This window comes from Aquila chrysaetos, chromosome 10, assembly GCF_900496995.4.
Source record: "Aquila chrysaetos chrysaetos chromosome 10, bAquChr1.4, whole genome shotgun sequence".
In the NCBI taxonomy this organism is placed as follows: domain Eukaryota; kingdom Metazoa; phylum Chordata; class Aves; order Accipitriformes; family Accipitridae; genus Aquila; species Aquila chrysaetos.
The window spans coordinates 25,636,519-25,650,110 of NC_044013.1; the positions used below are offsets into that span (position 1 = coordinate 25,636,519).

The following is a 13,592-nucleotide window of genomic DNA, read 5'->3' on the forward strand; positions in this document are numbered from 1 at the left end:
GCTGTAACATCAGATGTTGACTTCACTACATATGAAGCAGAAGTTAGACTTACTGTAAGGAGAATTCGACAGATCATGTTTGTCGAAGGCAATATGAGGCTAACACCTGGCACTCTAGCTTTGGGCAGCAGCAATATTCACTCTCTCCCCTTATGCCACTTTGCTCCCACATGAAATCTCCTCTCACTTCAACATTAACAAAAGCTCTGCAAAGGGTGGCACAGTCCAATAGTCTGCATACATTGCACAGTGAAGCATCTCACTAACCTACGAACATGTTAGGATTGCTTTTCTTGAATCCTAGTCAGAAATAAAAAAACACGTGAGAAATGAAATTAATTTGGATGTGTTCCTCCCTGTTTAATAAGCAGTCATACAGAGAGGAACCAAAATGCTGGCTCAGGACTCCCAAGCTTACCTTCTGAGCTTTTATTCCTTAGCAATGGAGGCATTTCCATGGTATCAAGCAGATGGCTGAAATAAGCATCTTTCCTAAATCAAGCTACATGTTGAAGCCTAGAATCTATGTAAGGTATGAAAAAGCTACAAGCAGGAGGAATGAGGGGGTGGGGATGAAGGAAGAAGGAGGAGGAAAAGACAGGGGGTGGAGAGTAACACTGGAGAGCAGCAGTGGTCCAGCCCCTCAGAATCTGAAAAGCATCACAGGAGCCTCTGGATAAAGACCAGCCTCAGTAGCAAGGCTAGGAGACAGAGGATTTCTGCTCAGTGATAAAACATGGTGAGTAGAATTTTTGTGATCTGCCTTCTTGTTTGGTCTGGTGCAATGGCATTTCCTTTGCTCTGACACTCAGAGCAACTCCGAGGGACTATTATTTTGGGATGACTGCTCATTTTTGAAGCATTGTTTTTTACTTATTTTTCCATACATCTGACAAGTGTGTGCCTGTATTTATATAAATGCACATCCTGTCTCCTTTAAAGCAATAAATTACTGAAAACAGCTAAAGCTGACAGCATTAACACTTTGCTGTCTCGTACCAACAGGCTGCTGGTCAGGGTAAGTAAAAAATGCCCTGTTCCTTCTCAGGTACACAGCGGAAATTTCTGCTCAGCTGCCTTCTCCTAGCAATAGAGTTATGATTCGATAGCTCCCTGTGCAGGAGTTTATGCTGCCCTCTTACACGGTGTAATTGGAACATTTCAAGCAGTTACATTTATTTCAGCTTCAGGCATAGAATAAAACTGAGTGAGGGGTGCAGAGGTTTTTGTCAGAGAAGGAACCTCCTATTGTCATGGTCTCAGCCTCCTTCCGCCCTGCTGCACACCCCACGCAGGGCTGGGGGAAGCAGTGGGTGCTGCTGTTCCCCCAGGGATCCTTCCTGTCACACACAGCAGGACAGTATGCTGGGAGTAGAAAAGTGGTTAATTTTACTATGAAAAATCCTGAGCTCCAGGGAACGGTTGGCAGGGCTTAAAGGAAGGTTCAGGCTTCTCTATAGCACATTGCTAATAAGATTAAGCATTTAACTACACATCCTTCTAGTATGCTGCTGGGGAGTGTAAGATCCTACTTTGTGTGCTCAGAGGAATTAAGGTTGAAGAAAAACACACCAATGTCCTTTTTGCTGGTTCTTCGAGAGAAAGCCATTGCCTGACCTAAATGTATATGCAAATAATTAGGCATCCTGGGTTACCCAAGAGAGACAAATGATTAAGGGGAATGATAAGATACAGCCACTAATGATGATGAGAGGAGTACTCCTAAAAAGAGGCATGATCTCAGTGTAGGTTTGTGTGTCACACAGGCATCTTTAAAAATAAACATTAGTCTGTTTCCTGAATCATGACTGTCCCTGATTACATCCTCCATCCTTTCCACCCTGTTCTTTTCTGTTTTCTAATGGAGATGAGATATTAGCAGGGTAATCAGATTAAGTAAAAAGATGAGCCCTGCTTTAAAACCCTCTTTGGTTTCCACCCTAAGAAATGTTATGTTTATTTGCTTACTAGAAACAGTGTTACAATAACTGCAGACAGGATATCCCTACCCTCTAACAAGGAAGCATTTTATTGCTTTGTAATGAAAAATCAAATTAACAGAATGGAATATAAGCTCATGATTATTAGTAAGTATTTCCATTATTAACTTTTATCTTCTGAGATAGAGAGTTAAGGTTTTTGACTGTAAACAAACAGTCTTATTCCAAAAATACCCTCCCCCCTTTACTGGGAGCACCAGCTGTTCTTTATGCATTGCTAATTGATTAGATCCTAAGCATTAAAAATTAGTATTGTCCACTGACTTTAAAAGTAGCTGTGGCTCTCACCAACTCATGCTTGCTTGTTTTTGCATTTTAGGACTTCCAACTGGTACCCAGCAAAAATCCTCCTGAGGTTAACTAGGCATAGGAAGGGAGAGCCTGCCGAAGTGCTCCATTCTTTTTCCCTTTCCCATTATACAATTTCTCAAGAAATATTTTAAAAAACATGTAATCTTAAACTACATCCATTTTAAGCATAATGCATGTTCAAATGCCCAAACCAGATATATATTTTCAGGAAATTTAATTATGCTACCATTTTTGTTTGGAAAGCAGGGGTAACATTTTCAAAGGTAGCTCTGATACTCAGGATCTTAAGTCTGGTTGATATGAAGCCACTTGTGGAAAAGGGATTTTGGACTCACTCCAAACTTATACGCCAAAACATAAAAGCAGTCCAAATAGAGCTTTTTCCTTCTTTTTTAAATTAAAAAACCTAAAAGAGTATGCAATGTTTATCAACTCTTTAATAAAACGAAAATGCTTGCAAAGAGGTGAAATTAAGACTCCAAGTGGCACGCAGAATTCTGCTTAGCAAGAGACAGCAAGGTACCATCTCCACAACCTGCCAATTTTAAGAATGATCTAAATGTAAAGAAGCAGAAAGAGTGCTCCTATCTCCCCTGCAAAACAACTGTATTTTGGATTTCGCTTATTTCTATCTCCAAGAGAGACAATTACAGATAAATTACACAACAAACAAGCAAGTGAGAGTGTCCAAGCCAGACAGCTGATAAGATTTTGGAATAAATGAATCTTAATTATATTTTTTCGTACTTAAGCAAAAGTAATTTTGAGCCAAACTTGCTGAAGCCAGAGAGTTCATCTAAATTCCCTCTTCATAATAGTATTATTTCTAACCATGCAACCTCACTGAAGCAGATACTTCTACTTTCCCAGTAGGATGATCTTCCTAGAGTTACATCCAAGAGGACTGCTGTTTTAGCTACTGACACATTAAAGCACAACCTCTTTTACCTTTTCTTTGAAGATAACCTAAACAAATCTTTCAACTGTGAGAGAAGCTAGCAAGATATAAGCTAATAACTTTGACACCAGCCCCAAACCCAAAGCAAGTCTTCCCCCATTCCTCCAGAGAGGGAAAATTGTAGACAGCTCAGCCTGGCAGAAAACTTTGGGGGCCATGGGCAGAGGTAAGTGTGACCCCTCTCTTCTCTGACCCACATGACAAAGGCAATATTTGGACTATTTGAATCCTGCCTACACCCGTTTTCCTCCTGCTTCCTAATGAATATCCAGTCCAGCTCCACTGCACCCCTCTTTGGCCTCCTTGTCTGTTGACCTGGACTTAGGTAGAATTTAGGCCATCTGAATATGGCTTTTATTAACCAGAACAGTTACCTAACTCAGTCTTGTTGAGGTCCTCATAACCCCAAACTATAAGCAATTTCTTTGACTGTTCTAAAACCAAGTCTCCTCAGTCCACAGAAATGTGTTCACCTTCCCATTCTAAAACTTTTATTTACTTTTAGATGAATTACAGACACAGTAAAACCTTCTGTTTTTTATGAAAAGGCTGTCAGACACCCTGCACAGATGGTATATGTTTGAGCATGAAGTATCCCTGTACTTTATGAGCAATATTATCCAAATTTAACCCAAAACCTTATTTCCATTATACTATAAGCCCCAAATCTGGATCTAATTGCCTGCTTAGACACTTGTGAAATCCTAAAAGTGAGCAGCTGGTATGATCAAGACAGATAAAAGTACTGTTTACTGTAGATGGGAAGTCTCAACGCTGCTGCACCTAAGATCATTATAAATGACAGTATAAGATTCAAGGATGTCCTCCATTTAAATGTGTGTTCCATAAATAATTTCACAGATATTAAAAAAAGAGATCAAGTAACATTAACGAAGAAAACATCCAGAGCTTGTTGAAAACAGAACAACCCAGCCTTAGTAGACTGACTGCTAGTTTCCACAAGTTTATGTTCTTTACAGTGATTTTTAATTGCAAAATATATTTCCTTTGCAAAGGTCAAAATCAGTCCCTCATATACCCTTTATTCCTGTGGAAGAAGAGATACGCTGCAAGTTAAGTCCCAGATAATAATTAAAAAGGAGCAGAGACAGGCAATAGTGTAGCTGAGTGCATGGGTTGAGAAATCCCAGAGAAGATGTACCATTTTTTAAATGCCTAGAATAATTTTTCATAGAATTTTGATTAGCTTTACATAACCACTGGAGAGTAACTTTCCCTTACAGCACTTTAATCTGTTTCTAACTTCACTAGTACAGCTTCTGGGGTTAGAAATATAACTTGTGTCCCTGCAGAAAGAAAAAAAGGTATCATGGTATAGACCATTACAACCAAAAGTGCTAAAAATATTAATAGATACAGAAAGAGAGTGGCATGCCATAAATATTTCTGTTCTATATTTGGAAAGAAGCTCATTGATAATTTATATCATATGAGGATGAAGAGGAACTCATAGTATGGGAAGTTACAAAACAGCATCTGAGACAAATATTTAAAAAAACCTGCAGGCTCTAGTAGTCTGCCCTTAAGAGCCCTCAAAGAGTTGACTGAGGACATCTTCCCTTTCTTGGTGTTCATTTTTAATAACATTTTTAATGGGGAAGATTCCTGAAGCTGTGCCAGTGTTAAAACAGAATAAGCAGGATGACACAACGAACTAGATACTAAGTAGTCTGGCATGAATCCTGGGGGAAAACAAGAAAAATAATATATGGGATTAAATAGAGGCATTAAACAATTAGAATACAAAGTTAGTGATTATATGTATAGTAGATCTAAAAAACCCCCAAGAAAACAACTCCTAACTTACGTTTTTCCTCATCAGAGGAAACTGGAAAGGTAGCATGGGCTACCATGAGTGTATCTTACATTATTATACTACATATATTCTCAGTACAGATATTATTCAGGCCATTTGGGCTTTCATGTTAAAACTGCTCATCTAATCTATAAAAAAAAGAACAAGCCTTGAAGTTTCTAGCCCCAGTTATCAAACTGGTAGTCCACTGTGTTTCTTATCAAGGAGTTACAATTCAGATCAAAGATTTCTTTATTCAGAAGATTATCTAATGACATCCTGAATTCTAAGCTTTAATAAGTTTCATACTTGACAGTAAAACAAATCCACCTCTAAAGCCTTTTTAATGCATCTACAGAAAAACTTCCTAAGTATGCAATTTCCTACAAAAATGACCCTTGCTTAATACTCAGAATGGGCAGAAACAGCTGTAGGATGTCAAAGAGTCCTACATAACATTGTTATAACACTAGCATTTGCGATGCCACACACCTCTAAGGAGCTCCTCAGCAGCAGGTCTTCCCACAGGGACAAAGTACCTACTTCTACAGTTGCTAAGGACTGAGATATCAGACACTTTATTTTTGGGATATTAATCATTGGTCTTGCATCAGCTGTTCCTGACTCTTTTCACAACTCTGCTGGAGTTCCATGCACTGCATTTCTTCTCAATCACACCTTGCTTTTCAGAAAAGGAGTGTAATCATGTCCCAGTGACCTATTTCTAAATATGCAAAACAAGTTTCCTGCAGCATCAGTGAACTCCAGATACCTGACAGCGTAGTAAAATGTTTACTGCTTTTCATTAAGAATGCTCTGCAATACTCACATGCAGCCCCAAATGCAAATAAATGTGCCAACATCTCAAACATACTGATAGACGCCCATCTATCACAACCCAACATGTTTTTCATAGCATCCATTCTCCTGATGTTGAATATCCCCACTTTACCCTATGTGTTCTACCTTTTGTCACTGAACTACATTTAGTTCTAAATATTGTTAATCACCTGCTAGTTTCAGCTTGCATGAGAAACAGGCTGTCATCACTGATCCATGTACTGGAGAAGTGCTGCAGGTGAGACAACTCCCAGATACACAGACCCGTATCTTGTGAGGTGTTGGTCAGAGTGTTGCAGTTCCCAGCAAGCCCTGGCAACTAGAAAGCCACGGGAGGCTATGGACAGCTCTTATAGTGCAAGGTAGACTAAAGACTGCTTTACGTTGTACTTTAAGAGTGTACAAAGGCTAGGCTTGGTACTGAATTTAAAATCTCCGAGGCTGTCTTTGTACTGACTGCAGGTCTGGATCCATGGATCTGACCTGAGATTGTTCTCAAGGGAGTATTGGTAATTCTTCATTTCATCAGAGCTGTTACATACGGTTTGCCAAGGAGTGCTAGAGATAGCACTGTGTTGTTTGTGTGTGTTGCAGAGTTCAATGGCTCTAAGGGGTTTTAGTTATGTCTAAACAATTCAAAACAAGAGAAATCATTAACTGAGGTCTCATTAAGGAAAGAATCCAAGCACATTCTTTCAAGAACAGGACTTGGAGGTTTTGTCCTGCTCCCCATCCAGTAAAAATCTGGTTTCTCTAACAGCTTTTAGGAAGTGCTTGCTTCTTCCCTGACCTACCTTTATGTAAAGCCCATTGACTTACTCAATGTTCAAGCTGAGATAAGGCAGGAAAGGATCAGATGTGTCCATGAAATAACTGCTGGAAAACTGAAAGTGTCATGGCTAAAATAATTAATGACTAATGAGATATATGAAAACATAAAACAGATTCAATACTAAACCACATAGGCAGAGACCAAAATTGGCATTGATACAGGTAATAGAGTATTTTTAGAAATAGCTAATGAATGCACAAGTCAGATTCAATGTGTCAATGGCTCAGTGTACTACACTGGTGTTTGTAAATCGGCAATGACACTTCTGTCATAATTAACAGTGACTTTCAAAGTGGCATTTTTTACTTTTTACAATAAAAATAGTAGTGCAGAAAATTATACATTATGCTCAGGAGGAAGCAAAAACAGTAATTCAGTTTCAGCATGCTTCCCAGGATAGTACCAAGGTTTATGGATTTCCTATTCACAGGTAAGGATTATTTTAATATAAAGTGAGCATCATGTGTCAAATGTTTGATCCATTTTCTCAGGAGATTTCTCACCTTGAGCTCTTTGTCCTCCTCAAAGGTACAGATTTATGAACTGCTGCCTCCCTTGATGCACACACTTGCATGTTAAAAGTTCCTCAGGCATTGCTTTTCATTGATGCCTCTTCTGCTTTCAGAATAGGACCTCTATCTTGTTAAAAGCCATCCTGCAGACATAATCCTAAATCCAAACCCTCTCATTTCTAACAGACAAAATGTTCTCTGAGCCTCAGCTACCAACCCATAATGTGTACTGTCTTCTCCTTGCTAGATCTTCCAGCCATTGCCAACATACCTTCAGGTTCACTTGATCTGTTTCTCGTGCAATACCATGACTCAGTGATGGAAATTTCTGGTGGCAAACAAAACCAATTGTATAATACTTAATATCCATCCCTTTGTTCTCCAGTTGTTTGCAAAGTTTACAAGTGCTAGCCACCAAACTCACAATATCTTTATTCTGCTGTTTTCTTTACAGAAACAGATGTGAGGAAGCAGTATGGAGCTCAAGAGAGGAAAGACCTTCATAAAATCCAGTGTGCAACATGAGAAAGTGCCACCAGTGCACACAGTTCCTATTAACAAAGACGACACGGGGAAAGATAAAAAGGCAGCTCTGGAGGGAAACCAAAGTGTAGCTGAAGTCCAGCTGGCATGTTTGGCCACCCACAAGAACTACAGATTTTCTACCAGAGCAGCAAGGAATGGAGCTGGTGACAACAGCCTGGAAAAATCATCTGGGTCCTCCTACAAACTTGTAAGGAAGAGTAAAACCCATGACTGCGTTACTGAGGCAGACAAAACAGAGCAGTGCAGCCCCAGCAGCAGGGCTTGTGAGGAAGGTTTTTCTGGAAAGGGTAAGGGGCGACTTGTCAATAGCATCAGCTTTTCAGGGATGTCCAGCTCCAGCAGTAAGAAAGAGTGTGTGGTCAGCCCCAGCCAGTCTGCATGCAGCAGTCAGATGATTGATTACAGGAACTTTGTGCCACAGATGCCTTTTGTACCAGCTGTTGCAAAAACCATTCCCAGGAAGAGGATTTCCCTCAAGAGATCTAAGAAAGGGCTCAGAGATATATTTCATATAAAAAAAAATAAACCAGACAACCTCACGTTCCTGGTTGAGAAGGACAAGAATTTGTCCTCTCCAGGCTGCAAGAGTGAGTCTTCTCGGCGTCTTGCAAAGTATCTTTTCAAAACCGGAGAAACGTTTGCAGCTGACTGCTTGTCACAAGACTGCTCGGACAGTGAACTGCAGTCTGACTCTTCCTATGACTGCTGCAACACCCTGTGTGAAGATGTCGCCTCGCTGAAAAGCTTTGACTCCCTCACTGGCTGTGGGGAAATCTTTGCTGATGAGAGCTCTGCTCACCTGGAGTTGGAGAACAGCAAAGAAGTTCTGCTGAGACGAAGCAAGCACAAAGATAGCCCTGTCATGGGCTCTTTCCAAGGGGGTGTGGAGCAGCTGGCCTCTCCTGGCCAGAATGAGACTGTTGAATTTGCAAAGTTTTGGGACAACATCAACAAATCGGTGAGGCTACACCAGAGTGCTCTGTTTGATAAGAAGTTACTGAAGATACCTGGTCCTGACATGGAAAAGGCTAGAAGCCAGGCTGCTGCATCTGTGACAGACCCCCAAGTCTCACCTGATAAACATGGTGACAATTCCAAAGAAAGCTCCACAGAAACAGGAACGCCAAAAAGTGACAACCAGGAATCCACATCCACAAGTGATGAAGGCTACTATGATTCATTCTCTCCTGGACAAGATGATGAAATGAAGGAAGCTCAGACCCCTAGGGTCCCAGGTAGATTTCCAAGAGACAGCTACAGCGGAGATGCTCTTTATGAGCTCTTCTATGACCCAAATGAAGTCAAAATAAACCCAGTCCTAGACGATGACTTGTGCACATCTGAAAGCATTTCAGAACAAGCCATTGAAATCCCTTTGTCCATCTACAGCTTTCATGTTGGAGCTGAGGAGAACATGGCTTCCCAACCAGCTCTAGACATTATCAGCCAGGGTTTTTTCCACAGCACATGGAAAGGCAAAGAATGTTTGCTAAAGCTCTGCGATACTGAGCTTTCCCTGACCATGGGGATAATAAACTGGCTGCGAAAACACTCGGGACTTGTTTCCTCCTCTGACTCTCTTCAGAGTCCTCAATCACAGCCAGAAAAGTCTAATGATTCTTTAATCCTGCCAAACCCCAGTCCAGAGCAGAAAGTAAGCGCAGAAGCTCAGCAGGAGAAACCAAGCAAGGAAGAATCTAATACATTTAACCTACTTGTGTCTTTGGATGAAACCAAACATGCAACCCAGGCCTCTTCAGTAAACATTGTTGAAAGAGACCACAGCCTGGACTCTTGCCCTAACACATCCAATTTGGATTTCCAAGGAAGGGAAGAGAGTCACCACAAGGATTCATCTATAGTGCCTGGGACTGTGGAAACCACCAGAGCATCAAGTTATGCACCACAATCACAGGCTAATGGAAGCAATCTGCAGACATCTTCAACTGAGAATGAGAAGGTGACAATTTCAGAAGGATGTGAGACATCTGGAGATAAAAACCCACTGCCAGAAAAGCTGAACAGACAGAGTGGCTCCCAGAGCTCTGAAAACCTTTCGTTAGATGATAATCACGAAGTAGAATCATGTTACTCCTACAAGACTGCTGCAACCTCACTCTTGGATCCCCTTGAGAGGGAGGACAGAAATAAACCAATGTATCACTCTCTCCCTATTTCCTGTGACAAACCGCTACAGCCTCTTACTCTCAGACGCTTACAGAGCTACGTTAGCCCCACACCAACGGAGAGCAGCACTAACATAGTGCAGCTCTTAGAGCGCTGTGTAACACAAGTGGCATCATTAAAAATCAGCTACGAAAACAAGCACCTGGAAGACAAATGCATTGGGAATGAAATGAACAATATCATTCGTAAGATGTCTCAGTGCAAAAACAAGTTATTGTTGCAAAATGAATGCAACTGCATTGCCCAAAATCCAGAATACTCCAGTATTCCTAGCACAAACCAATACAACTATGAGACAAGCTTCCAATCCAGCAGTCTTTATCATCTGCAGAAAAATGGAGAGCAAATTTGCTCTGAAGATCAGAAATGTACAGCAAAAATACTAGATGAGGTCACTAGAAGCAAGATAAATTTTGAATATGCCCAGCTAAATAATCAAGCGCTCTCCTATTTAAAAGACTTTAGATTTGATCTCAGTCCAAGTGACTCTGCCCCTGCTACAACTCTTAGTAGACCAACATTTTTACCTCTCTTTAACTCTGCCTGCTCAGACATACCTGCTACGTTTTCACAAGCTTCATACAGTACCGCCTCTCTGGCTGACTCGCTGCAACCTAAGGAAGTCAAGCAGTGCAGCGCAGGGAGGTGGAGTTATGCAGAGACCCCCTGCAAGGGCCTGGCTGGAGGGACCGGTCTGTCCCCTCATCCAGAGGCAGTGACCCCGGACACAGCAGTGACAGGGAGGAGCCACCAGTAACACACCTGCATTGAGAAGGTCAGTGCTTATGGGAAGTCTGAAATTAAATGTGAAATCAGTAGCTTCTGTCCCCTTTTCACAGAGGGACACTTATGGCAGTGGAGTCTGATATATACTTAGAGTTTCTCAGTTTTCCAGTTTCATTGTTCTTAACCTACGCTTCAGCTTCGTAGTTAAGAGTAATCAGAATTTAAATTAAACAATTTCCCAGACCAGGGGCCATATATAGGAGGTATCACATTCACTGAGTCTTACAAGTCCCATGCAAAGGTTGAAGCCCCATCTTCCACCCAGGTGCAGCAGTTTTCACACCAGCGGAAGCAGGGAAAATTTTTTCTTCTTCCACTCCAGGATCTGCCACATTTGGAACAGCACAATGGATATGGCTGCCTGGCCACAGACTGCTGGCAGCATTCAGCTCAGATTCCTCACTACCAGGTCATTAAATCCTCTTTCTACATCATGACAGCATAAAAATTATGCCCTGCTTCCCCTCTGGAGTGTTAACTGGGTATTACACAGAGCTCTCTACTGGAGTCCTGATAGGTGAGCTGCCATGCAGGGGGTCACACGAGAAAGCCAGAGATCTGCAATGTTAAGTCACAGGGCAGACAGACATACCCTGTCCCGCAGTTCCATACATATGGTGCACCCTCAAGCGCAAGGGAAAGCCCACAATACTATGCTGCTGCTGCTAAGCATACCAAAAGGATGTTCTTCCTTCTTGCAAGCCTGAAGTCTCTCTCCAGCAGGTACAGTTGGTCTCCGGCCAAACTGCGCTATGGCAGAGCAAGAGCTGAAGCCAAGGCATGCTCTACATGCCTTGTAGAGGGAAGAGGGATTCTAGGGTCTGTGTTGTACCTCGAACTTTTGAAAATCCTTGAGCCACACTTACATAGTATAGGAAGATCCAGAATTTGGTCTCTGACATAGGGTAAGAAACACCTCTGCTGTAAAACAGAAAGAGCTGATCAAGTACACAGCCGTTGATTGTGCTGGTTCAGATTTGCCTGTCACACAAGGCTTTAGGCCAGAGCAGATACTCTCTGTACGGACTGCTCTAACTCCATGCCAGCTGAGAAATCCTCTGACCTCCAGTTGCTGAGACGAATCTGTTGTAGAAGTAAAAAACTTGTGTGAATTCTCTATCATGTGCCCTGCCAAATCTGACAGATTGGCTGGACTCTGCCCAGCCCTGGCACTCTGAGAAGGAGCCTTTAGAGGTGGTGGAAGATGGAGAGGAGGCTGCAGCAAAGGCCAGGATAGAGAATTAAAGAACAGCTCATTATTGAATGGAGGGACCCAGGGAACACAACACTTCTCTGGCTCTTGTTGCTCACAGCAGTGTGACTGCTTTCTGGTCATCTCTAAAGGCTTACCAAGCAGCACAAACTAAAAAGGACAGTGTTTCTCTCTGCATGAGGCAAAATCACCCTTACATTTTCAAGTCTTGGGAGATTCAGCCACCCGCTTTACTATTTACATCTTTGTGAAAGGGCCCTTCCCCCCTAACAAGTCTCCCATTGCAGGGCGGGATATTTTTCAGGGGTCTGCATTAAGTTAAGAGCCAGAGACAGGGTAGTTTTCAATACCCTTTACTAACAGATAGTTTAGTTATAACCTGTTCATCGGTGAGCTAGGTCTTCCTCTCATGAAAGAAGTGATTTTGGTTTTTTCCATTTTTGTTGCAAACAATGCTGCAAACAATGCTGACTAGCAAGCCACCTTCTTGTGTCACCAGATTTTTGGGCAGGACTTGCTATCTGAGGACACACCATAGTCCTTAGAACAACTTGCCTCTTTTGGATTATTTCTGAAAATAAAAATTCAGTACAGGCAAGGAAAGGTTTGTGGTCACAGCTAGTATATGTAAGAAACCAGTGCTAAGCAAAGCTTTTTAGGGTTAGAACAGCAGATCAATGTATGCATTGTCCTGGTATTTTTAGTTTGTTGTGAATATTAATCCACAGGGTACTGCTAAGAATATCTCTGCCTTCACAGGCTAGGAAAGCAAAGGGATTCTAATTCTGAGGAGTCGCTTTCTGGTAGAAACAGAGAAGGGAGTCATAGCTACCCTGACTGTCATAAGTGGTAACAGACTGTATCTTTATACTGTACAAGACGTATCGCAAGTAGACATTACTGGACTCAGGGCACTTTCTAGTGCATTGTATCAAATGGCAGCTGCTGTATGCCACCATGTGTCAGCACTGATAATACCTGCAATGTCAGGAATGTGGCGCAGTTCACATGCTATCACCTGAGTTCCAGAGAGAAGACAATTCAATTTTTTTCCAGAAGGGATCTGCTGATTTTTGATAGAGGTTTCTCTAACAATAAAATGAATGGCATTTTAAAATATAGATGGGATTTTCATATTCATAAAGTGACTTTGAGGAATGGTCTCATTTCAAGGAATCATTTCACTACAGGCTTGCTGTTTGTTACAATTTGTTACAGAAAAAGAATTTAGACAATAATTAAAATGGCATTTAACATGGTTAAAAGAAATGGCTGTGATGACGGATATAAACACTGCCATGTGACTGAGTTTTCCTACCCAGTATCTTCTTGCTTGCCCACATTAACAGATGGCCTACAGGTTTGCTAGAAATTTAAATTTTTTTGGAAGGTGACTCAGGATCTTTGCCTAATGACAGGGCTGGTAGTGTAAGAAAGGCAACACACAAACATGGTTTCACCTCTGAATCCAGGGAGACAGACATCATCGAGAAACACTCCTATGCTGGACATGACTGTGCAAACCCCAAGAGCTTATACTTGAAGAATGCTCCAAGGTTCACTGTTTTAAAATGCCACACTCGGGAGCTG

General features: G+C 41.6%; 1 protein-coding gene across 5 annotated transcripts in view; it reads left to right on the top strand.

The window, feature by feature from the left end:
* Window positions 1–424: 424 nt before the first annotated feature.
* AMER3 (APC membrane recruitment protein 3) overlaps window positions 425–13,592 on the top strand; it is a 43,174-nt gene continuing 30,006 nt past the window's right edge. For all 5 annotated transcript variants that reach the window (XR_003925423.1, XM_030028410.2, XM_030028413.2 and 2 more), the window contains exons 1-2: window positions 425–739; window positions 7,725–10,778. Coding sequence is in view for 4 of the 5 variants with exons in the window: in XM_030028410.2 (XP_029884270.1) it covers window positions 7,746–10,760 (3,015 nt within the window). In the remaining variant the exon portion in view is untranslated. The remainder of the gene's footprint in view (window positions 740–7,724; window positions 10,779–13,592) is intronic.